This window comes from Helicoverpa zea, chromosome 24 (assembly GCF_022581195.2).
Source record: "Helicoverpa zea isolate HzStark_Cry1AcR chromosome 24, ilHelZeax1.1, whole genome shotgun sequence".
Classification (NCBI taxonomy): Eukaryota; Metazoa; Arthropoda; class Insecta; order Lepidoptera; family Noctuidae; genus Helicoverpa; species Helicoverpa zea.
The window spans coordinates 3279259-3304879 of NC_061475.1; the positions used below are offsets into that span (position 1 = coordinate 3279259).

The 25621-nt window shown below is 36.9% G+C and overlaps 2 protein-coding genes across 3 annotated transcripts in view; one reads left to right on the plus strand and one right to left on the minus strand.

Moving 5' to 3' along the window:
• Window positions 1-3521: 3521 nt before the first annotated feature.
• On the minus strand, window positions 3522-19003 carry LOC124642222. The gene is made up of 13 exons (XM_047180538.1): window positions 18842-19003; window positions 16580-16716; window positions 15029-15172; window positions 10698-10790; window positions 9744-9849; window positions 8055-8168; window positions 7483-7659; window positions 7000-7095; window positions 6510-6641; window positions 6309-6387; window positions 5884-6071; window positions 5182-5318; window positions 3522-4329 (listed from the first exon to the last, which is right to left on the minus strand). Exons 2-13 carry the CDS (start codon window positions 16714-16716, stop codon window positions 4320-4322), a joined length of 1413 nt encoding a protein of 470 aa, XP_047036494.1. The 5' UTR covers window positions 18842-19003; the 3' UTR covers window positions 3522-4319.
• Window positions 19004-19524: 521 nt separating this feature from the next.
• LOC124642493 (anoctamin-8-like) overlaps window positions 19525-25621 on the plus strand; it is a 40235-nt gene continuing 34138 nt past the window's right edge. The window contains exons 1-2 of one of the 2 annotated variants that reach the window (XM_047180956.1): window positions 19525-19972; window positions 20559-20687. In XM_047180956.1, coding sequence (XP_047036912.1) covers window positions 19852-19972; window positions 20559-20687 — 250 coding nt within the window. In that variant the 5' untranslated portion in view covers window positions 19525-19851. The remainder of the gene's footprint in view (window positions 19973-20558; window positions 20688-25621) is intronic. The other variant, XM_047180955.1, reaches the window with a different exon arrangement.

Here is a 25621-nt window from a genome sequence, read left to right on the forward strand (position 1 = left end):
CAGTAAACATATCATTCGGCCTTTCTCTATGTTACCTAGGTTTATTATTACAGTTCTATTACTAAGGAAAGAAATTAAAGCAAATTGTCGAATCAAATTATAAATGTTCAATTTAGGCAAGGTGGGGTGTAAGATGGTGTTCACACCAGTCGCCGTACCGCTCAGACTAGTTTACATTTATTATATTTTATACAAAAATGTGGTTGGATTTGCGGCGTTTTTAATTCAGTTACATTAGGTGTATACCGCAAGAGATAAAGCGACGTTATCACGACTGGTGTAAAGTATCCATTACAAGTATACAAGTCTTACAAATAATACGAATACGTTTCTGATTAGAATTTTGGTATAAACTTTGTCTGTTTGATTTTACTCTTATATCTTAGAAACATTTGTTACATGTTATTATTATTATTTTTGAAGAATTTACTTGTTATTACTTATAGAGAGAAATCTACGCTTGGAGCTTATTTACAGCATTTATTAACACATCTAGATACATATAGTGTGATTTTTTTTATTATTAATGTATGACAATTGTTTTGTATTCAAAATTAAAAAGATGCCGTTATTTTTATTTTTTTATAATTGATATACAGGAACTTGTTTTGTCATTTTTTATACTGAATAGTTTTGAATGTATTATGTAGCAATATTTGATATATGTATGACTGTGAAAAAAACTTTTTGGTGTTCAAACTTCTTGGTTGGTCAAGCTAATATTTTTTACGCGAAAAATTATCACAGTGTAGCAACTCAACATCCTACAGCGCGCACGCGTCGCCCCTACTTCACAGCATTAGACGTCATTGAGGGCGGAGCCTAGCGCCCCGCCACAGACCGGCCGCTATATAAGACGAGCGCGCGCGCATCTGGGCAGAGTGTGTTCGCTGCGCTCTCGGACTGCTTCAGTCTCACTGGCTGGACAGCTTCGAGTACTAGTGTACACAGTTTGTCTAGTCTACCCACAGTGTGTAAATTGTATTAAAACAAACCTTCATAATAAATTAGTTCTAAATTTATATAGTGTTTTCTATTACAATCTGGCGCACAACGTGAAGCCGAATCCAGGGATCAAGCTAGAAAATCTACGAAGACTCCCACATCGGACTTCGAAGATGGCGATGTCCAACGAACAGTTTCAGATGTTCCTACAGACCATCACGGCTTCTAAACAAAGAACTTTTGCATCCTGCAACATCACCTACAGTGGGTTTGCCTGATGTGAAGCTCCTCGCGTATTTAGATGACCTGGTGATACTATCACCGTCTTTTCAAACACATCTCGAAGATCTCAAAAAAGTTTTAGATAGACTCAATGAATTTGGCCTAACAGTTAATGAGGATAAATGTCGTTTTTGCTGTTCAGTTATAAAATACCTGGGTCATTATATTACGCCAAAAGGACTGCAAGTGGATCCTGAGAAAACAGCCGCGATCACGAAGCTTCCCACACCAAAAACCTTAAAACATTTGGTAAGTTTTTTACAAATGTGTTCCTGGTATCGGCGATTTATCAACAACTTTGCAAAGGTTGCGGAACCTCTCACTCGGTTAACGAAAAAGAACGCTAAGTGGGAGTGGACAGAAGACCAGCAGAATGCTTACCATCAACTGAAGAGCTACTTGACTTCTGCCCCAATACTCAGACAGGCTGATGAAACCAAACCCTATCTTATAAAAAGTGACGCAAGTTCTTATGCTATCGGAGCAGTCTTGGTCCAGGGGGAGGGAGAAGATGAACATCCCGTCGAATTCGCTAGTCGCCTTCTGACATCAGCCGAACGTAATTACTCTACCACAGAACGAGAGGCGCTTGCTGTGGTTTGGGCAGTAACAAAGTTCCGTGGGTACATCGAAGGTCTTCCTGTTACCATTATAACAGATCATCAGGCCTTGAAGTGGCTTATGTCTCTGAAAACGCCGACAGGAAGACTTGCAAGATGGGCACTAATATTGCAAGCATTTGACATAACAATCAAATACGCTCCGGGTAAAACAAACACTGTCGCTGACTGTCTTTCTAGACCACCATGTGCTGAAGAAACGCTTCAAGCGTGTGACGTTTGTAAAGTGACCATAGACATGCCCTTGCGTAGTACAGCAGAAATAAGAGAAGAACAGTTAAAGGACGAAAGATTAAAACCCATTGTGAAGGATTTGGAAGGAATAGACAATGATGAGAAGGCAGTATACTGGAGCAACAAAGGGTATCTACTAAATAATGGGGTACTCTATCGACACAGTCCCTATTCAGAGTCTGACGATGCACAATTAGTGGTACCAGATCATGAATGGGCAAACGTACTGGCGACGTATCACGATAACCCGTTAGCAGGCCATTATGGTTCGGATAAGACTTATCGGCGTATCAGTCAGCGATATTATTGGACTGGTATGAGAAAGTATATTGATAGCTACACCAAAAATTGTTTAGAATGTCAACGGTACAAAGCATCAAACCAGAAACCAGCGGGACTACTTCAAACCACCGTAATGAACACAGCAACCAGCCTCTCGACAGGATTTACACCAGCCTACTTGACTTTCGGGAGGGAACTTAGGACGCCAGATGATACGACTCATGACTTTCGGGAGATCCTACAATCAGAGAATTTTATACCTGAAATCACACCAAAGCTATTACAATTGGCTACTAACCTACAGAAGGCTCAGGAAGTCCATGAACAATCTGAAGAGAGACGTAAGAAATATGTAGACCAACGCCGGCGAGAGACTCCGGGTTACAATTCTGGTGACTTTGTACTCGTCACACAGCATTCCCTGAGCAATGCCACTAAAGGTGTGAGTAGTAAATTCGCGCCGCGACGTGATGGTCCTTACATGATTAAGAAACAACATGGTCCGTCATCCTATGAACTCGCCAATCCCAACAATCCTGATGTTGTGGTTGGAGTTTACCATTCTTCTGCTTTGGTACCCTATGTTGGAAGTGGTTCTGAGCTTCCGGACCCCACCCAGCCTATTAGAAAAAGAGGACGGCCAAGAAAACACCAACCCGAGTCTGTGAACGACAAGGTACGGGTAAGGAAGAGAGGCAGACCCAAGACCAACTCTTCTTGTCCTGGATCATCGTCGGGACGACTTCAGATCCAGAGGGGGAGACTGTAGCAACTCAACATCCTACAGCGCGCACGCGTCGCCCCTACTTCACAGCATTAGACGTCATTGAGGGCGGAGCCTAGCGCCCCGCCACAGACCGGCCGCTATATAAGACGAGCGCGCGCGCATCTGGGCAGAGTGTGTTCGCTGCGCTCTCGGACTGCTTCAGTCTCACTGGCTGGACAGCTTCGAGTACTAGTGTACACAGTTTGTCTAGTCTACCCACAGTGTGTAAATTGTATTAAAACAAACCTTCATAATAAATTAGTTCTAAATTTATATAGTGTTTTCTATTACAACAGGAGTTTTTATTTTCGATTATAATAAATTTCAAAATGTTATTAACAATTTTTCGATACGCTGTTAGAAATATTTAACCAACTGCTTCGTTCAAAATACCAAAAAGTATAGAACACAGTACCATAGAGTAATCAGATCGCTTGTATTGGGTAACAGATATAAGATATGCGATCATATTCATATAAAATATACTTATACACCTACAAAGACATATTTAATGCCATCCAAGAGATTTCCATTAGGCCTAGATTTTCATTATATATTTTCGGCTCTAAAGATAAATTTCACACTTAGGTATAGAGCAAGAAAACATTTTTTTTATACTTTTTATATTTTACCTACATCTACGGGTATAATATTAAAGATATAAAGAAACTATAAAACGCAAATCGCCAATTGATGTTTATGTAATATCGTTAGCTGCTTTCAATACTATAAAATATAGCACAGATTTTTTTAGTGGAACATATTATTAATTTTATTTTCCGTTACTATGATAATTAATACTGAAAGCAACTCGTATTAAAGATCTTATAATTTCCTATCCAATTAGGATCTATCTAAATTGGATTATAATCATCAGAGATTCAATGTGGTTTAGACAACAAGTAAAAGTATTATATTTTTCAAATGATTTTAGAAATGCTGGGCAATCAGTCAAAAAATAAGAAACAATAGACTTAACTGCGGATTCCTATAACCTATATGCAATCAACGATAGATAAGTTATAGAAATCCAAAGTTAGAAGATATTATAAGCTATCCAACTTAGACTAATCCTGTCCCCCCTTGCACGGTAATTTCGACTTTATTACAATTATCACACGGTGTTATATCGTTTAATACTTAGCTGATATTCGATTCTTCCCTCCGCTGTAGCAGATTGGCGGCCCCATTCAAAACAATCTGCGAACAACAATAATTCAATGTATTAACTAGATCTAATAAAACAATTAATAATTGGACTATGTTTTTTAATATCAACCGTGCAGACTTTGGTGAAATTGGATATTTGCTATTTGAAGCAAGGACATAACTGGTTTCTCATTAACGGACTGCTCTAATTGTATTTAACCACCCGTTACTTTCTTATTATGTACTTACAAGCTGTCTTCTCGCGGTTTACGTGGTCTACCTTTGGAATTACCTCCTGTACCAGTTACACGATCTCCGGAGACCTAAGTCACCAATGGGTTTGACGCATTTGGTGCACTTCTCAAATTGTAAACTTCGCAAAAAGGGATCTTTTTAAGTGGAGTGAATATTTGGATTTTTTTTCTAATATAATAATTAATAATATAATCATAATATAAAAAAGGCGTGGTGGCCTAGTGGGCAAAGAACTAACCTCTCGAGTACGAGGGCGCGGGTTCGGTTCCAGGTCAGGCAAGTACCAATGCAACTTTTCTAAGTTTGAAGGTACTTTCTAAGTCATTGGTGGACACAGTCATTGGTGTCTAAAATAACACCAATGACTGTGTTTCGGATGGCATGTTAAACTGTAGGTCCTGGCTGTCATAGAACATCATTGGCAGTCGTTACGAGTAGTCAGAAGCCAGTAAGTCTGACACCAGTCTAGCCAAGAGCTATTGGGTTGCCCGGGTAACTGGGTTGAGGGGGTCAGATAGAGCAGTCGCTCCTTGTAAAGCACTGGTACTCAGCTACATCCGGTTAGACTGGAAGCCGACCCCAACATAGTGGGGAAGGCTCGGAGGATGATGATAATAATGAATAATATAACAATAAGCCATGACTCACGCAACCCCGAGCGGTATCTTGGCCTCGCTGACGATGTAGTCGAGGCGCTGCTGTGCCGTGCTGCGCGGCCGCAGCGCGGGGTGCAGGCGCTGCCACGACACCGGCTTCCACTTGAAGTCTGTGTACTCGTTTACTTCCTGCAGCAAGTTGGTAGTACGTTACTTTAACCATCACTGTCCACGATGCAGACACAATAGTTAAATAATTAGGTGTGTATCACATATGACTTATGGGACAGGGAAGTTATGCAGATGTTCAACTCCAAAACGATCAGTGTTTTTTTTTCTTTTATCGAGGCTCATTTTGTTGCAGTGTAACGGTTAGCTTGATGCGATTGTCTATAGAAGAGTTCACGTCACTTGTTTGCACAAAATCCGGGTAACATCGATCGCTATGCCTTCCTACACTGCGTACACAAAATTCCGGTCGCATTCGGGACGCTACAATGGAGAACAAAATGACTGGCGGAGATGTCATGACGAAAAATTTCCCAAATCTCTCACGTTACATTGGCCTGAAAGAAGGCTCCTAACCTACCTTCCTTATGGCATCTCCGCTTTTTCCTTCCTCTGTGGACGCTAAACACTACACTCACGTGCATAAAATCCGAGCCCACAGATGATACAGGGCGCTATACACTACACTGGCAGTCACAAAATTCGGGTCACACTCACTTCCCTCAGATGGCGTCATTACACTTACTTGCACATACTCCGGGTCGACTTCAGGCGGCTCATCGCCACACAGCACCCTGACCGTTCCCTCCTCGCTCATGAGCACGGAGCTATTGAACGTGTCCTGTTGGCTGTATATAGCGGAGATCTCGAGGTGTATCAGCCCTTTGCGCAGTCGGACAAAGCCTAGCACGTCGTACTGCCATATCCAGTAGCCTGGAATTGAATAAATGGATCAGAAGATGGCAAAAAAATAAGTTAAAAAATATGAAAAGTATTTTTATTTCCTTGTACTCAAGGTAATTACAATATAAAATATTATATCTTTATATATACACGTACTTGGAAAATGCAAGAGTTTTTGGACATTTCGTCCAAGTTAAGTAACGTGTAAGTTTAGAAGTAGATAAATGATGGTCACTTAAATTAGATATAAATATATCCTAAACTCACCATGTATGACGAGTCTCTGCAGATGCATGCACTGCCAGCATAACAGTACGAACGGATTCACGTGCGTGTATGTGTCGGGCTGTAAACAAAATGGTACATTTTAATAAATACTTATTATTTATTTATTATATTTTTGTCATGTTATACAATATACAAAGGCAAAGCCGCTCGATCGCCGGCGATCTAGAACAAATGTATTACCTGCGGCTGTCGCATCGGTCGCACGATGCGGTGGTAGGGGTCGGTGGAGTCGTACGGCGTGTCCACCCACAGCACTTCCACTAGCGTCGTCTGGAACAGTCGCGACACGTGCGACAACATCGGCGTGTATAGCTGGAAATAACAAAAATATTAATTTAAAACGCCATCTTCACACAATAATAATGGCGTCCAAAACAATTGTCGCCCACGGCGGCTGGTCTCATGTAAGGAGATCAGCCATCTGCGCAGGACATATTATAGTGCAGGCACATTTGCTTGGACTCCGGTGCACTTACTATTCCTTCACTCTCATAGCGCGATGGAACGGCAATCAGATACCAACGGAGGGAGATTATAGGCATATAAATTTGTACTTTATATGCTTCTATCAAAATGTTGCGTAGCTCAAAAAAAACATTATTATTATGCGTACGTAATTTGTATGTGTATGTGTAGGAGGTAAAAATAATATGTTCAGAATAGTACTCACAGATTTGCAGAACATTACTTTCAGCGAGATGAGTCTCAGTCCCTCGATGAGAACGTTATCTATGATGGAATCGAATCTCCTGAATGGCACTCCGATCTAAAACAATGTATTACATTATCATTACCTATAATCATTTCTGGAAGTTTCTGATTACGGTGACAGTCTAGTTTTCATGTGTTAACTTCATATCTGATAAATTGCGTCAATTTTTTTGAACATGCACATGTACTGAAGTAATTTTTGGAAATATTGTGCTAAATAACCAAATGTTTGCTGTAGGCTAAGGAGGGGATCAGAGAGGCACGGATTCATCGAATATAAATTATAAGGTCTTCCAAAGCAGTCAGTCCTGGGCCTGTGGATGTGTGATCATTATATTAGCAGCGATATCTTACCAAAGGAAGATAAGGTCATATAGGCAGTAGCTCCATATAAAACACAGTAAACCAATCCCAACATAGTTAAAGAAACAAATAAACTTACAATGTTAATAGCGACCCTGAGCTGGCAGCGGTAGTAGTCGTGCAGTATGTCCCAGTCGATGGGGCGCAGCGTGAAGCGACGGTTCGTGATGTTCAGCGTCAGGAAACGGAAGTGGGGTAACTTGGACAGCGTTTGTAGCGCCACCGTGCTTATTTGTTCGTAGTCTACTGCCACGTGCTGGAGAGGAAAAAAGTAATTAAATACTTCGTACTAAAACCAAAACCTACAACATCTCATTTTGTAATGAAAAGTTTTCGCAAACCTCGAAAACCGCAACTAATATGTGGGCACAACGACGCGCATGTCACCATTCCCTTGTTGCTGATAAGTAACTAAAATTGGTCTCTGAGCAAAGTGACAGCAAAACGTTTTATGTGAACTATACTCATGTAATTATTTAAGAAATGTTGAAGGAATTCTCAAGTGTTTAATAATTACACTAGTCATAGAAAAATGGTCGACACTGTCTAAAAAATAAAGTTATTTTTTTAATTATTTAGATAATCTAATTCCCAGTTTTATATGCAAGTCACAGAAATAATTAAATTGTTTTGCAATAGTAAAATACTCACAGTTAATGAAGATATCTGCATAAGTTGCTGGTTGACACTCGACAGAACGGTGTCGGCTGCTGTTTGCACGCTGCAGAACTTCAGCGGTCGCGCGTAAAGCTCTAGAGCCTTGTGCTGTAACAAAAATATAAATATTTTATCTTAAATATTAGAGTTAGCAAATTATTGTATTATGTATACGGTTTTGGTTGGTCATTTTAACAGGATATTTATCTAGCCGGTACTTTTCTGCTCTGACAAGTTAGGTCTTTATGTAATTTTTATTGGTCGGATTAAGTGAATATGTAAAATAAGCGATCCTTGTTCCAAATTTATTGGGGGCAACGCAGCACATCGTTTCTTGCTTTACTGCTCTGTCTAGGTTAGTAGCTTCTAGCTAAAGCCTTCCCATAACGTCGTTGTTACACGCATCTTCCATAAAACAAAACACAAAGAAACCTTCAATTCACTTTACTTTTACAACTTAACTCAACAAATTAAATAAATTACGTCAAGAATATGCAAACTTCCTTTTATAAGCTTTCAAAAACATCAACAAAGCATTTCATACCTCCAGTACGATGTCATATCATAATCAACACGAACTTCATAAGACAAGTTCCAACGACATTGAAAGTAAAGGTGCACCTTTAAATGGCATTAACAAGCTCTGACGTAATAGGAAGAAAACAACAAACAAGTGTAAGTTCGATATACGACCTTTATAGTGCATATGATATGCACATATGTATGAGTATGAAGGCTTTAGAATGTTGTTATTGGTTTAAGTTCAATCAACTTACAGAAATATCAAGTGGAGGTCAAAACATTACTATTTTAACTCTTATTGGATTTCAGGAACAACAATGTATCCTTATGTAAGTATATTTTAAAGCTGAAGAGTCTCTTACGCGAACGTAACACATTACGCGAATCTCGGAAACCGCTGAACCGATCCGAAACATTCTTTCAGAGTTAGATAGCCCATTTATCGAGGATGACCACAGGCTGGTTTTTATCCGGGTGCACAGATCAGTTCCTACGGGACATGGCTGTGAATATATGTATAGAAAGAAAACCTTAAAACAGACTGAAATAAAACCTTTATATGTCATCGCATATCAAATACCTGTGTAATAGATACAAACTCCTCTATGTAAGTTTGTCTAATGACCTTTATATTGCATCTTAAAGTTGCCAATCAAACATGAAGGTTTTAGAATGTTGCTTTAAAGTTCAATTGACGAATACTAACAAATACTAAGTCTCATACCGAATAATAAGTACAAACAAAATCGATTAAAATTAATGTTGAACAAAAACGTATTTTGTTTATTTCAAACTTGTTTTCTTCACGTCGATAAGTTATTACTAAACAAAAACTTGTAAGGAAAATTTATGAATCTCATTAGCTGTGTCCTACCTACCTCAATTTTATAAAAAATACCAACAAATACCTGACCTTAATTTACCTACATTCAGTTCTTGTAGTCTCCTTGCAAGTTGCGGTCAATATTTTTTTGAAAAAGTTGTAGGTACGTCAATCAATATTAAATAATATTAAAGACCGAGCAAACTGGCGAACCTTACGGGAGGCCCTTTGTCACGCAGTGGACGTCTTTCGACTGACACGAAGACGAAGTCAACTAACTTTATGTCTAGACTTTGTAAATAAATGGAAAATATATGTAACGTAGTGGTAATACTTACAGAATATCTCTCGTTATCATTCCTGACTGCTGCCATGCCGCAGCCCATGAAACTCAGCTTCTTTATGCATTTCACGTTTTTGAACACCAACGTCTCGATTAGCATCCTGAAAAACAGTATTTGCTTAGTGTTTTATAAGTATTTTTGAGTCAACAACACATACAGATAAATGTTTTGTATTTTAATCGATTCCTCGATTTATTAATTATGCCTCGATATCTATCGAGATACAGATATCTATCGAGGAACTATATACTTACTCAAATTAATATGTTCTACATTTCTTTGCATCTATCTACACATCAAATAACTCATTTCGCCAAAAACAAAATGCATCTCTTGAACAATGATCGTTCTTAAACTCAACAATTAATTAGCCCTTAACATTATAAGCCGATACGTAACACTATATAACTACTCCCGTAAAACCACCCCTTCTAGAAAATACATGATGACATTACGTAAAAAAAAACTTCCACAAATACTCTTTACTTTCCAAGGGAAACCTGTGGAAAAGTTTAGAAATTCGAAAATACAAAGGATTGTTAAAGAAGAAATAAAATATTTTGTAGAATTCGTACCATTTGTAAAAAAATACTGCTGATTCTTAGAATCGCGTAACCAAGACGTACCTATTTCTGTGTAACAGAGTTTTTTACTTTTTAATTAGGAAGGTATTCCACGAAATACCTGTACCATTTTACGAACATTTTTCCTTGAATTCTTCTTATACCTTCCATAGAAATAGCCAGCTAAGTACAATTACCTACGTAACGCTGAAATGAATCTATATAAATAAAAATGAATTGTTGTTCGTTAGTCCGATTAAAACTCGAGAACGGCTGGGCCGATTGAGCTGATTTTGGTTTTAAAATGTTTGTAGAGGTCCAGGGAAGGTTTGAACGATACGAAGTTCGCGGGATCAGCTAGTTAGTAATATTATTAATTACTCACCTTCTAAGTTTAATAAATGGCAGATGCATGCTTTGCTGCACGTAGCTTGGCCCTATGAATACTAATTCTTGTAGCTTTACTGTGTCAAAATATCTGAAAACAAAAACATCTGTATTAAAAAAAACCCGAAAATAAAATCCGATAACTAAATTACATATAAATTCTCCGTTTATTATTAATTATTTGACAAGTAAGTTCTAAGTATATCTTAGACACCATTCACTGTGTTTCGGATGGCACGTTAAACTGTAGGTCCCGGCTGTCATTGAACATCCTTGGCAGTCGTTACGGGTAGTCAGAAGCCAGTAAGTCTGACACCAGTCTAACCAAGGGGTATCAGGTTGCCCGGGTAACTGGGTTGAGGAGGTCAGATAGGCAGTCGCTTCTTGTAAAAGCACTGGTACTCAGCTGAATCCGGTTAGACTGGAAGCCGACCCCAACATGATTGGGAAAAAGGCTCGGAGGATGATGATGATTTGACAAGTAAGAAATAGGTAAATTGCATTTGATTTTATCATTCTCGAACTCGAAGATGTCCAGGGCAGAGCACAGGAGGATACGGAAACCACACCCGTCACGACGCCGGGAGGAAGAAGATTCTCTTACGAAATACAAATTGTATAAGTACTAACCTACTTTACATACTATACGACAGACTACACAAAATAATATTAAACCAAATAAAACACCCTATACAAAAATCATTATAATTCACCTTGTATACAAACAACATACAAGTTACATCGAAGAAAAAACCAATCGAATCGATAACCTCCTCGTTATGTCCGCAATAAAGGAAACAAAAGTACACTCCATTGACTCACATTAACTAATTAATAAGTTATCGACGAAGCGATCGAAGTCGCCTTCATTTTGCATTACACCGAAGACATGAAGAACAACTGACTAACAGAGGTGCCGTAACGGAAAATTGCCTAAGAAAGTAGTGCGCCAAAATGCGGGTGACGAGGAACGATACTGCTGTTTCGCCCTTGGACCCGGCCATTTTCTTTAATACCTTGAAAATCGTTGACTGATGTCCTAAAGAACCTGAACTCCTCGTTAGTTGTTCACTTGTAACTGATAATTTTGGTCATGCCCACCGTCCGAATTTGACCTAGAAGACGGTGCCTAGCCTATGTGCATTGTGGCATCTCCGCTCATCTTTCTTTACTCCGCGACTGAAGGCAACTGCATTTACCAAGTCACATTTCATATTAAACGGGCCACCGCTTCGAATGAAAAGAGCAAAAATATCTTTCCGCCATGCATGCATAGAATTCTTTATCTTTAATTCATACGTTTATACAAATTGTTTGTTTCATAACTAAATGCAGTATTGTATAACGTCTATTATGTACTGTAGCGTATTCATTCAATCGCTAAAAACTGTTGGGTGTTTGCTTTCTCCAATATACGTACACGAATGAACGTTCCCTCGAATTTTGGATGACTTAGAATAAAAGTATATCTCCCTTTCCTTTAGGGCTTTTCAGACAATTTTTTAATTATTGCGGGCCGCATTAAAAATAAGGCCAAACGAAAGAGGACAGCGCTCTCCAAAAATTGGGCCACTCCGTTGGTCAGTCAACATTATGTATGCGCATACGAGATCGTCGCATTTTTGAAAGTTCTGTTTTCGAATGACGCCGTATAGACTTTGTATCGAATACATTTTAATAGCCACTTACTTATGAAAGGAAACCTTAGACAGGGTCGGAAGCGGCCTGCATATTTGTAGCGTTCTATTTGTTTCGCGAAACATTAGGTACCTATTTGATTGAGCGTGAAGATCCGTAAACCGTCAATTTTATGGGAGACGCAATAATTTGGCCCCAAAATATGTTCAAGATAAACACCTTTCAAAAGAGTCCTTTATTTCGTGAAGAACCTTGTCTTTTGAGACACTCTTATCGGAAACATCAAAATAGTTTTGTTTGATCAGAAGGTACCTAAGTATAAGTTGATTACTACAGAATAAAAAAGCCATTTTATTATGTTAACAGACTAGGCATTCATATTACATAGTATTAACGTTCGCATCGTATCAATTCATTCTATCATCCTTTTGTGGAGCAAAGTTGCAATTTCATAAAGGACTATTTCCGAGAATTTTAGCGTTATCTAGGTCGACTACATACGAAGGCTGAAAGCTGTTGCATATTCTATATCAACCATTCCTGGTAACGCACAATACATTGTACAATATCTGCTTTGTAACAAAACGGGTTTAAAATTTAAATGAAATCTCTCATTAAAGGTTCGTTTTGCAAATCTGCGTCGTAATATCGAACGCTGAAACTTCCAGACCGGTCTTTCGATCTTTAACGCGTCCCTGCCTCGACCTTGCTGGGAGCATTGTTGTATTATTAAACGACAATAAAACATAAACCCTTTGTTGTATAAGTCAAAAGGTCGCGAGACTGCCGTTTTTATTTTACGAACTTTTAATGTCTGACATTTACACTTTTTGCTGTAGCTGTTTGGTTAATTAATTAAGAGTCGCAAGTCAAATGCAGCTCAAAATTGATTTTTTTAGACTTAGATGATGACTATAGAAGTCTGTAGCAGCATTATCAAAGAAAATAAAAAGTCTTTCGAAAGACCACAAGTTCCGTATTGGTCCTTAGCTAGGCGGCATTGGTCCTTCCACTTCCGTGTGACGCCCAATCACGTGGGAAAGTTTCATACGTGATCAAACTGGACTGGTTTATTTATTTTCAACATTACAAGATGGTTTCGTAAACATGATATTGTGCGTTGTGCGTAGTTGTGTCATTGTTACATCACTTGAGCGGCGTTGCGACCGTCCGTATAGATTAAACATGTTCTAATATAAGAACTGTATCGATGTGCAAGTTTTAGAGGTGATATCGGAGTATGTGATGAAGTACCTAATGCTTGCAATAAACGAATTGTATAATATGCAGTACATCGTTACACAATGGTTATGTTTAAATTGCGTCTGTTACATTACAATCCGCAATTTAGGACGTGGTCCTTTGGTCTAACAGACCCTTCGAAAACTTTCTGGCATGATTTGTGGAACAACTGTTTTAGACATTGTTTCGGCCGACCAATGTAATTTAATTTGCAAATGGTCTTCAATCAAAAGGGTATGTCTGACTGATTCCTTTATTGAAAGAGTATCCTTTATTGCGTAAGTATCGGATGTTAGTATTTCGAACAGGACAAAATTTTTTGAGGATCTATTCCACTTTTTAAATTCAGAATTCTCTTTTTTTTTGAAGTATTGAAAGGGAAACCTCTTCCAAACGGATCAATACCATCCATTTCCAGTAATGTAACTCAGAACGAATTCGCAGTAACAGCCGTCTTCTCTTCATATAGGTACATACAATCTAGGTATCCTTACGGCGCGTAGGTATCATTCATCGGAGCGGTACCTATTTATAGCACAGGCTAGACCTCAGATCAATATTGCAAGAGCTATACAGGAGAGCTCGCTAAACCAATAAGGTGAAGGTTACATCACAGACTGAACAATCATGATTTCGTATTGAATGATTCAGTTCGCTATTCAATAAATTCAATGCTCATTCAATTTGCAGTCGTTACCGATCCCGGTTTTTTCAACAATGAGCTGTAATCATGTAATCTTATGATTATGCTAAATCAAGGTGGAGTACATAACTACATTGGAATATCATAAAAATAAATACCTAGTTCTTTTTTTACATTTTACACAGAAACTATTTGAAAACATCAGTTTTCATAATGCTTGCATGATGATAAATGAAGCCCCGAGGCACATTACTGGGCCCTTTTGGTAAAGATAACGGTGAAATGTATTAAAACTTTTGATCCACGCAAAAAAACACTATATATAGATTTAATATATCGGAAAAGAAATTAAACCAAACTTCAATATTAAAAGAAACTTCAGTTGCCCTTCTGTTCAATAATCGAATAATGTTAAGCTGCCTTAAGCCCTGTCGCGAAAATTCCTTCGACACTTGTGACACTAATTTTTATCGAATAACATTGAAATATCGCTGAATTATATTTCTTGGCAGAAGCCATAAAGGTCTTTGAACATAAATATTATGTCTGGGAGTCTGGATGAGTCTTAATTCCATGAAATCACTAGCTGGACAAATACAGTGATAACACCTATTCCACTATTAGAGGTAGAAACACAAGCCTGTAGCTTGGATAACATTTTTGAGGGTCGTACGTATGATTTCGGCTTCGAAGAGTCTGTTTTACGGGTTTCAGAACCATTACAAGTTTACTTCATGTCTTCTGAAGCATTTTAGATGCCCTGTGGAAAAATCTTTACCAGCTAGTAAAATGATGAAGATACTCACTGCATAAGCACGTAAGTCATGAACTTGTCGATCTCGGGCTCATTGCAGTCTAAATAAATGTGCAGTTTCTTCACGTGTTTCTTGAAGACGCGAGTCAGGAACAAACACTGTTCCAGGTATTTGGCTTTTAGTTTCAGGAGTTCTCTGCGAAAAAAAATGATTAAGTTAGCAAAATCTTTGGCAGTCGTTACGGGTGGTCAGAAGCCAGAATACCTGGCAACCAGTCTTACTGCCCGAGTAACTAGGTCTATTGAGGAGGCCACATAGACAAACGCTTCATATAAAACACTGGGTCTCAGCTGCAACCAGTTACAATGGAAAACGGCCCGCCATGGTAGAGAAAAAGGCTAGGCAGATGAGGAAATCCACTTCGAAGCTTTATTCAATATTCATGAAAACACATTGAAACTGAGAAAATTAACTTGTATAAAATTCCTCTACAAGTAAATACCGTCAAAGCGGCAGCATCGCCCTTCACCTGTCTTGCGTAATTCGTGGCGTGTGGCTTGACTTCGTTCGACATCTTTATAACGATATATAGCAGACTGTGGCAGTTCATTGATGATCGACCACCGCAGCTAAAGTAAAGCTAGCTGGATTTCTGCACTTTATGTGACTTTTAAAAATATATGAAAATTCGGTCTTTTTTTACATATTCATATTATTTTCGGACTCGTCCAGGGAAAAAATGCGATTTACGCCAAATTTCCGGGTTTTTCGAATCTTTGTCCGGGTTAGGCGAAATTCGAGATGGCAGCCCTAGGCGTTAATCACCACGATTGCTCGAGGCAGATAGAAGATTTCAGGCTATAAAATCGAGGTAACTATAGGTAATGACTAGGACATAAATATTGTTCTTTAAGACTTTACCTCATAAACAGACGATACTGCGCAAGAACTACACAAGTAATGTTTATAAAAATGTGAGTAATCATTGGGAAAGATTCGCAATCAACAATAATCAGTCTTACTAATTGTATAACAAAGTGACAATAACATTATAAGCGGGTCTTATGTTTACATTTGATTGTGACACATTTCTCATAGGAAGTAAACAATCTTTTAATTGCAATTTGTTGATGTTATGAGGAAATGAAATGCTAAGTGTGCAGTTTTAAAATGTGGTTAAGGCAGTATGTGAGAAATTGCTATTTCTGTTAAATTGACCAAGTTGGATATAGGAAGTTAATAACCAGTTACTTATTGACAATTAAATTCATATTAAGGCCCTTTTCTCTTATAGATAGATAATATTTCTCTTCATAGAGTCTAAGATTTCTTATATAGACTTATAGCCAAGAGTCGCATTTGACATGGAGCGACTGCCTATTTGAGTCCCTCAACTCACTTACTTGGGCAACCCATTGGAACCCCTAAGTATAATGAGTTGACAGATTTTTCTGACTTCTGACTACCCATAACGACTGCTGAAGATGTTCAAATGTCAATCCTTTAAAAGCAAGCTTGTGTGGATTGAACACAATACTTCAAAATTCAACACACATCACCATATAACAAATTTTTTGTTTATTTATTTATGTTTCAACTTACTTGCGTCCTTCATACATATAGAGAGCAGACCTCCAGTGCCGGCAGGTGGACATGGCAGCCATGGCATCCTCCGTGCTGAGGTGATGCAGTATGCACCTCAGAGGAAGAAGTGGCAACGTACTCCACGTTAGTGACATCTGTATGGAAATACCAATAGGTTATTTGTTTTGTTTCTCTATACAGGGAATGAATTTTATCCAGTGCGCAAACTTTGTCAACTTATAGTTAAATAAGTTTTATGGATATGTATATTTTTATTTTGTAGTGTTTTAGTACAAAAAAGAAAAGTTATTGATATCGAAAGATGTTTATTTTGTAACCGATAGTACGGTCACAGTCGTCATAGTATGCACGGCGGCCACGCGAAACCGGTTTACTGACGGAGCTCCGCTCGGCTCGCGTAAGAATAGTTGGTATCCATATTTTGCTGATTTTAGGGCGGACAAAAATATGAAAAAAAAAAATTACTGATGATGCAGATATGTTCTGTTAACGATTCTGGACCACCAGTTTTTTTTTTACGCACTGCTTAACATTCATTCCTGTATTAATATTATAGGGAGGATTTTTTTTGTTTCCTGAAGGAAACCATAGAACTGATTGTAATTTTTTTTCACATGCTACATTTTAGAAAGGAACGGGAAGTTGTTTCCATGGTTAATTTAGTATTGCCATCTTAGTCTTTCAAATGTGTGATGAACTTTGTTAATAAAGATTTTCTTTCTGTGAAAACAAAACCATCTGGTCTTGTTTTGTTTTCGTTTATGTTGCAGTATATTTCTAATAAACACTAGTTTCCACCAACATCCTCTGACTTAATAGTTTTGCAGACCAGGACAATAAGTAGCCATAGCTATTATTAATTGGTTCTATAGTTCCTGAGGATGTTGTTCAAACATCTGTGTATTATATTAGTATAGATAGCTCTATAATTCTGAGAACTAACACAATATCTGGATTGCATAAGGCTTAACACATCAATCACTTTTATAATGGGTTTAAGTGCAATGTGATGTACTGGAAGATAAGCAATCATAAAATCAAGGTCAATTAGTTCATAGGCTTTGTTGAGGTGCACTTACATTGAGAATTTCTGCCATATTTTTTCTGATATCAAATATGTAATTATGAAATTGATTCTGTTGTATAATTGTAACTTTGACCATGTCCATAATTTCAAGGTATTAAAACTCGAACAGAGATGTAACTCAAACCGGTAGGAACATAAGATCAAAAATGATACTTGTAAAAAAATGTTTTCAAAATGTTTGTATTGGTACAGGGAAAGTTTCTTGAAAATATACAAGGCAGTACAAATTTTGCCAGCTCAGCTAGTATGTATTTTATTATTTCTTTGGACCTCATTACTAGTTCAATATTTACTGCTATTTTTTATCTAAATAATTATCATGTTATTAACACCAATAAAATAAATTAACACTAATGATTATAAAAACTTTCTATGTGTTATCATATTTGAAAGGTAAATAAATAGAATTCATACTACAATGTATACTTTCTTAACTATATTTGTTTTCTTAAAGTTCTTTGAAGATATGAAGTTTTTATCTTAACAGTGCTTATGTATTAACTGGGAACTAGGAATTAAAAACCAAGACCACTGTATATATTTAAGTACCAATAAACAATGAGGACTGCAGTTGCTAGTAATTAATGAGTTGTAACAAATTGTTCGCTAATGCAAATTATAAATACTACATAAACTTCAGTTTGGTAAATACTAAAACTCAAATACATAAACCTACTTAAGCATATTAATCTTAAAGAGAGAAAAGTTGCAAGAGAGTGGCAATAAGATGTATGTAGTACTTAGTACCTATATCATGCTTTGCTATAATCCCTATAAACAACTGAATAAAAATACTTGAAGGTGTTATGTTTTTTCCTTGCCTTAAAAAAATATTAATAATTAAGTAATCTAAATAATTGCAGAACCATATGGAAGGATTTGTACTTAATATTAAGAAGTAAACGCATATATAATTGATGTCACTCTCAGCTGTTAGATATTTAGGCGTGACGACTTCACAGCTGTTTTTTTTTTGTGAAAGTGGGTTAACAGAAAAACAATAAATATATCTTCAAAAACAAAACTAAACCGTTAATTCGAGCTCAAACGATACTTCACAACACAGATGTGCAATTTCACATCAGAAATTCATTACAGAAATGTAATTTTAGAAAATTGCGACGATTACATGAGTACAAAGAAAGGTCATTTAGGAATACTGGTTTACTTACCTTTTATTTCAGGTTTATATCCAGCATATGATTATTTTTCCTCTTTCGTTGCGCGTGTGTTGTCGTTTTAACACTATTATAACAATTAAGAGAAAGTCGCGACGTTATTTCGTTTACACGTCCATTGTAACTTGTATTATAACGCGCAAATTAACGAACGTTTAATGACAGAAAAGTCGAATATTTGAACTCGTTCGAATCAGCACTTCAGTGATCGAGGACTATCCCGTTAATAGTGATTGAAATCAAATTTTGCAAATAACTGTATGTAAACTGCGGTATAAAGCCATTTATGTACTGAAAATATGTTAAAGAATTAATTTTATTGTAGAATGTATCGTTATTCAGTATAAATAAAGCTTCTTCTTCTCTCAAACATAGTTTAAATTAGTCCGCTTTCAAAGTGATTTCAGGGATGAGTATCCGAATGCACTTTAGTTGTCAATTACATTTGACATTACCAAACTATGTTGCAAGCATACATAAATATTATTCAGTCGCAGGTTGAATTCAAAACACTCCAGCCGAATCCCTTGATTGGTTTGAAATTTGTACACCATTTATAACAAACCTATGTTTGTTATCTAATCAAGTTCATTATTTTGAGTCATCGTTGTGGACGGATATAAACATTTTGCTTTTATTTTCATTGGTAAATTTACTAATCTTGCAACACCGACCAAATCTAAAAATGGCGGCCAAAAATCAATTTTAAATTGTGACAGCCGCGACCGCAGTTTTGTCACACAATAAATTACTTATCAAGTAAATAAAGCGCGTTCTCGGCGTTAGTAACTAGAATGTTAGTCGTTTTTGTCCCTTAAATGAGGCGTGACATTTTTTCTGTTTAAATCAGAGCAAAAGTTTCAACATATGATCGTAGTTACTATAATAGTCGATGATGTAAGAAACAGTATTACCACAGAGTACTTTATTATATAGGTCTCGTAGATCTCGCGAGTGTATAGTTGCATTGTTATTGTCTCGAAGACTGTTGAAAAGTTCTCGCCATGGAGGGTGAAGATGGGAGTGTGGGGAATCCCGAAAAAGAAGATTATGAGAGCAGTTCCCATTCAACCCCGCAAGAACACAGGTCTTTTGCGGAGTTCGCTAAAGACAAGCTGGATAGTGGTGCGTATCTCATTTGAAAATTGTAAACATTGTCCATCTGGGCAATATTCTATGTAAAAATACGATTTTCTTTACTGAATAAATCTTATATTTACATGATTAATTCCCATTGATTGGAAATAAAATATTGGGATGCAGAAATAATTTGGAAAGATTTTTGAAATGCAATATTTTTTATATCAATGCAAAAACACATTTGTATAAACTGAAAATAAACATAGGGCATGTAATATATTATTTTTATATAATTATATTATTTATATAATTAGTTTTATATCAGAACAGAAAAAAATGGTCTTGTTGTGGAACAATATAAAAAAAAATATTTTAAATTGTATCATTCTATTAAAACCAAAAACATCTTAGATTTTTTTCTTTTAATTCAGCCACAAAAATATTTTATTCATATATGTAAATATATTGTCTTGAAAGTTTACACTAACTAGGCGGAATATTAACATATCTTTCTTCTGGTCTTAATGTTAGGGAAAAATATAATTCAGCAAGAATAAAAACGAATTTTTAATTTTAATGTCTGAATTTATGTAAAGAAATGCCAGAAATAACATTTTACTTTTGTGGTCAGCGGGCCGAGAGTTGAGACGTCGCCTCCCCATGGCTGGCCAGCTTGGCGCCCACTTGATGCATCCTCGGCGCTTGCTGCTGCACTCCACACCTACACAGCATACTGATGTTGTCTTGATATTCCCTAAAGGTATGTAAAAGTGTATTTAGATAAGATATAAATAAGGAGGGAATGAATGTTAGTGTGACAAGTGAGAAAGTGATGCAGACAGCATATTGCCCAGGGCCCCCAAATAAAGTTGGGAACAGGGCAGGAAGGAAATAAAGTTGTTTGTTATAGTTCGGCCGTTCAGAGAATGCGTTCCTGACACCTATCAGTTAGTCAGGACTAGTGATGGGCACAACATAACACTGAGTTCGTTACCGTTCCCCCAAAATAAACCGCCGCATTATTTTAAGATTATTTTCGTTTTAAATTGGCGGAATCATTTAAAATTTATATTTTAGTTATTTAAGTGGAAACCAAAAAAAGGTAATATTCATATAATAAAATCGTTTTATTTATTCTTTGTTACAAAGTTACAATCTGTATTTCTATGCAATAAAGTAAGTACATTGAATTGAATGTGCGTACAGAATATTAATCAGACTCCGATTCGCTTGAGGAGGTGGTGTCTTCATCATCATCTTCGCCTACGTGTATAATTATATTAGGTATTATATAGTGAACAGACAGACATGTTGAGTGCTTTGTTAAATTATTTGTGTATTTAGAAAAGTTTTTTCAAACTTGTGTTCAAAATTTTCAAGCTCTCATTAAATGATTAATTAGATAGGGTCATCAAACAAAACAAGGGAAGAAGGAAGAGAAAACAATAACAAGTTTTTTTTAGTAAATAGTTATCAGCTTATTGTAGTTTGTTAGTTTTCCTTTCAATCTTTTGTACCAACTGAGTAATCTTTTAAATATGTTTTAGCAAAAAGCCTTCTTAGATCATACCAGCCTATGTCTACTCTAAGCTATGTGCGTGTGAGATGATAATTGATCCAATTGACTCCATATTAAAACAGTTCATGAACATATTAACATGATTATGTTGAATTAGGCAAGGTGAATGAACATTTCTCAGTACAGGAAAATTATCTTTGAATGTTATGAAGAATTTTTTAATTCTTGTTATTGCTGGTATTGGCAAAGAATTGCTATGAAATAAAAGGTCTTCTTAATCTTAAATATTTGATTAAAAATAAAACAGCCACTCGTGGCTTCATTGTTTCATTCAGATTAAAAAAATAAGCGAAAATGATTCCGTCAATAGAAACTCAGGATATTTCTGTGTGTGTGGGTGTATTTTATCCTGGGACAGGATGAAGTTCCCTTGGGTCCACAGCGAGATAAATCGAAAGCTTAAAATTATGTTTAAAACACATATTATGAAAATAAAATTATTGTTACGAATTTCGCTCGCATCGCTCGCTAGGTAATATGCACTCCAATTATGCGACACATTCTGCGACAGAGCGCGATAGTTTGGGGATTCAAATAAATCACACATGTTATGGCTGGCTATCTGGTATAATATGCTGTAGAATACATATTAACTTTAACTACTGGGATATATATGTCACCGTAAGATTACAAACATCGTTAGATTACAATCTATCTCGAGAGATTGTAAACTGTCGAATTATTGTAAACCGTAACACCTGATTGCAATTTAACGCATTATTTTTCGCTATATTATAATCTATCGATGAGAAATTGTCAAATTGTCAACTGTCCGAAAGCTCTCCCTGATTGGTCAGTCTTTTTGTAAGATCGAGAGCGATGTAGAGCGGTCAAATTGTCAACTGGCGTAGAACGGAATGCATCTTGCGCGCTGATTGGTAGAACGTCAAAAAAGACAATGTTCTTTGCAACTCCCGGTGTCACAGCTCTTTGACGTGCAAAAATAAGTGACGGTTTAATTTTTTATAAAATCAAAAATTGTACTTAATTTTTAAGACTCAAATTACACACAATTAAAAATTGTATTAAAAATTGAAGTTAGTGACGAAAACGAATCGCTGCAAAACCGACTCCACGTAGTCTTGTCTGCCCTACCCCTAGAGTGCAATTCAAAACCGCGTAGGCGCGGAGGGGCGAGGCGGCCTGCGAGCTGAGGCGCAGGTAGTTTCAGCGCTCGCCACCGCGGCTGAGGCTGGCCGGCTCCGCCGGCCAGCAAGCCGAAGCTGCGGTGGTGAGCGTGAAAACCATCTGCGACGATAAGCTCGCATGGGACCGCCGGAGCCCCGCAGCGCCGGAGCCGTGACAGAAGTTATGCTTGCTGCATGTTGCATGCTTACTTCCATGCTGGGTCAATTAATATGGGATGTGTTATATTTTAAACAAAAAACTCAGTAGGTACGAGTTAAAAAATTAGAAGGTAAATAAATATTTTTATGATGTCATTTAATAGTATTTAAGAAGTTTACTGTTAGAATGCATGCTACAAATTTAGATGCAAAAAAATAACCATCATGCTGAGTTGTATTTAGAGTGGAAGATAACTCGTGGCTAAGATAGTATTATTTAGATGCTCGACGCTTTATTAATTGTGGCTGACTTAGTAATTTAGAAGGCAACATACATTTTTGGGGGCGAATAATGATATTAAAAAGAAGCCTGTTTAATTAGCACCCCTTTTATTTTATTTTTAAATATTAGTTTGTATTTGAAGACAAAATACCTAACTGTATTTTTATAAGAGTTATTTTTATATAAATTTAATACTTGAAGAATTTTTGAAGAGCATTTATTTTATTTAACTTACACCTCTATTTCATTCCTAACTCTACGGGAACTCCATGGGAACAGAACGGCTGGTCGTGATTGGTCGATCTTACAAAAAGACTGACCAATCAGAGAGAGCTTTCGGACAGTTGACAATTTGACAATTTCTCATCGATAGATTATAATATAGCGAAAAATAATGCGTTAAATTGCAATCAGATGTTACGGTTCACAATAATTCGACAGTTTACAATCTCTCGAGATAGATTGTAATCTAACGATGTTTGTAATCTTACGGTAACATATATAACATCAACTTTAACTACAGGTAATCTGCATGAAGAGACTGTTGATAGGTTTCATCAAAGCAATCGTACTTTTCAGAAGCGCAACCAGCAAAACCTCTGTATTTCCTGATTTTTTTGTCACAATGTTTGTAAAGGAAAGGACAATGCTAGTTTTTGTCTGGAATTTGGTCTAAGTTTCGTCAACAATAACCTTGAATTCTACATACTTAATGTGTTCCTTAGGCTTATAGATCTGAGGTCACAGAAACACGAAAACATTTCAAAATCCACCCCAAGAGTCCTTACAGAATTAGGTTTGATTTCTACTCAAAAATGTCTATTACTGAAAAATCGTTAAAGCACACGGAATATATCCCTCAACTGCGTTTATATTTGTTATTCATTAAAACATTGCATAGTAGGTAAAATGAAAGTAATTTCTATTCGAAAGCGTATGAAGCAACAGTCAACATTATCCTGTTCGTAAAACTGCAGTAAAATGCTAATATCTATCTGAGCGTACATTTGCCCCGGCTAACGTATACTACTTATGTATGACCCGGCCTTTGCCGTACATGTAGTTTGTTCGTATTGTTATTATAATTGATAAATATTATATTAATATTATTATGTTGGGTCGGTGCCAATGCACTAGGGTTGCTAACAAAAGTTCTACTTTTGTGTTTGTATACGCATTTTCTCTTGAAACGGCGAAAATTGCGTTTTCGGTTGAACTTATTTAGGCTGTTCCGTTTGAGTTTGATTAATGAGAACCCCTTGAAGATGATGTAGATTGTCTAACCGCATTCAGGGCTGAAAATACACTTTAAGCGACCGTTTCCTTTAGTTCTGATTCAAAATACTTTTCCTACTTCCCTATATCTACTGTAGTAAGCTGAAATTAATTCCAAACCATTTACTAAATGGACGCTGCCTGAGACGACTAAAATCCAAATCAATCAAGCAACGACAATTATTAATGAGCCGGGTAACATCCCAATTTGGCAAGACTACTAGCTTCTACTAAAACGTATTATTTACAGAAGGTTGTATCGTAATATTTTAGTGACGGTAACGCCTGTATGCTCCCCCGGGAATATCCGATACGGTACGGGTAGGATTTATGATCCTACACTTTCATTACATCTATGACGATAAGGCTTATGTTGCAAAAAAGGTCTGTGTAATACATAGTTTTCTTGAAAGTTATCTTATTATTTAGACGTCAGTTTCTCGCTTTCAGTAATATGATTACGTTCTTACAATACCTAAAATCTTGACTTAAAATTAGAATAGTTAAAAATGTAGTAGGAACCAGATACCTAAGGTTCAATTGTTTTTTACTTTTAAACTTTTCGTCTTATTATTCAAGTCAACTAAACAAACTCTTGCATCAAAGACGAAACTCATGTACTTTTCGAATCAACTTGAAGAGATTCGTTTTAAACCCTCATAACATTGATCGAATCGGTTCGCCCTCTCCGACCCAGTCAGCTGAAGAAATAACCTTTTCTTTGTTTAGTGAACGGTCTCTGGCCGCTCGAAATGAGAGGTCAAGCACAAGGTCGATTCATGTTAATCTTCAAAAGCACCGGGAATATGACCGAGTCGACGAAAATGACGGTAAAAGTACCTCTCGAACTTGACAAGCGCTAAGTGGCTCCCGATTCACTCAAAAGGACCACTTTGTACACCTTTCCGCAAAGCCTTTCTAAATATAATCCGGATTTGTGTCTCTTCGATCTTAAGAAGGTTATGGATGTACATCAAACACCAAGTCTTCTTAAAAAAATCTCTCTGAAGTGTTTTTAAGGCCTTCATAATTATTTCAGCTTTCTGTTACCATTGTCACACAAACTACAACTTCAATTTATCTCTTTGACTCGAAACAGTCGGCAAATTCAGAAATATAGCGCTGCGTTATCAACATACCCCGTGATGCTTCAGTGGTACTAAAACAAAAGACTTCACGTCAAGTCCCCCATTATACGTATAAACGAATTATAAAACCGAGTTTACTGCTCCCATTAGGAAACAATATTGAATTGATTCTCAAGCAGTCAG

Bases quoted from the DNA above. Each gene is read 5' to 3' on its own strand.
- LOC124642222 (XM_047180538.1), bottom strand. From the start codon at position 16,716: ATGTCACTAACGTGGAGTACGTTGCCACTTCTTCCTCTGAGGTGCATA. The intron at 7,660-8,054 runs GTGAGTATTTTA...TTTCCTCTCCAG, and splicing joins TGCAGATATCTTCATTAACT to CACGTGGCAGTAGACTACGA. The intron at 6,388-6,509 runs GTAATACATTTG...TTTTGTTTACAG, and splicing joins GACCGATGCGACAGCCGCAG to CCCGACACATACACGCACGT.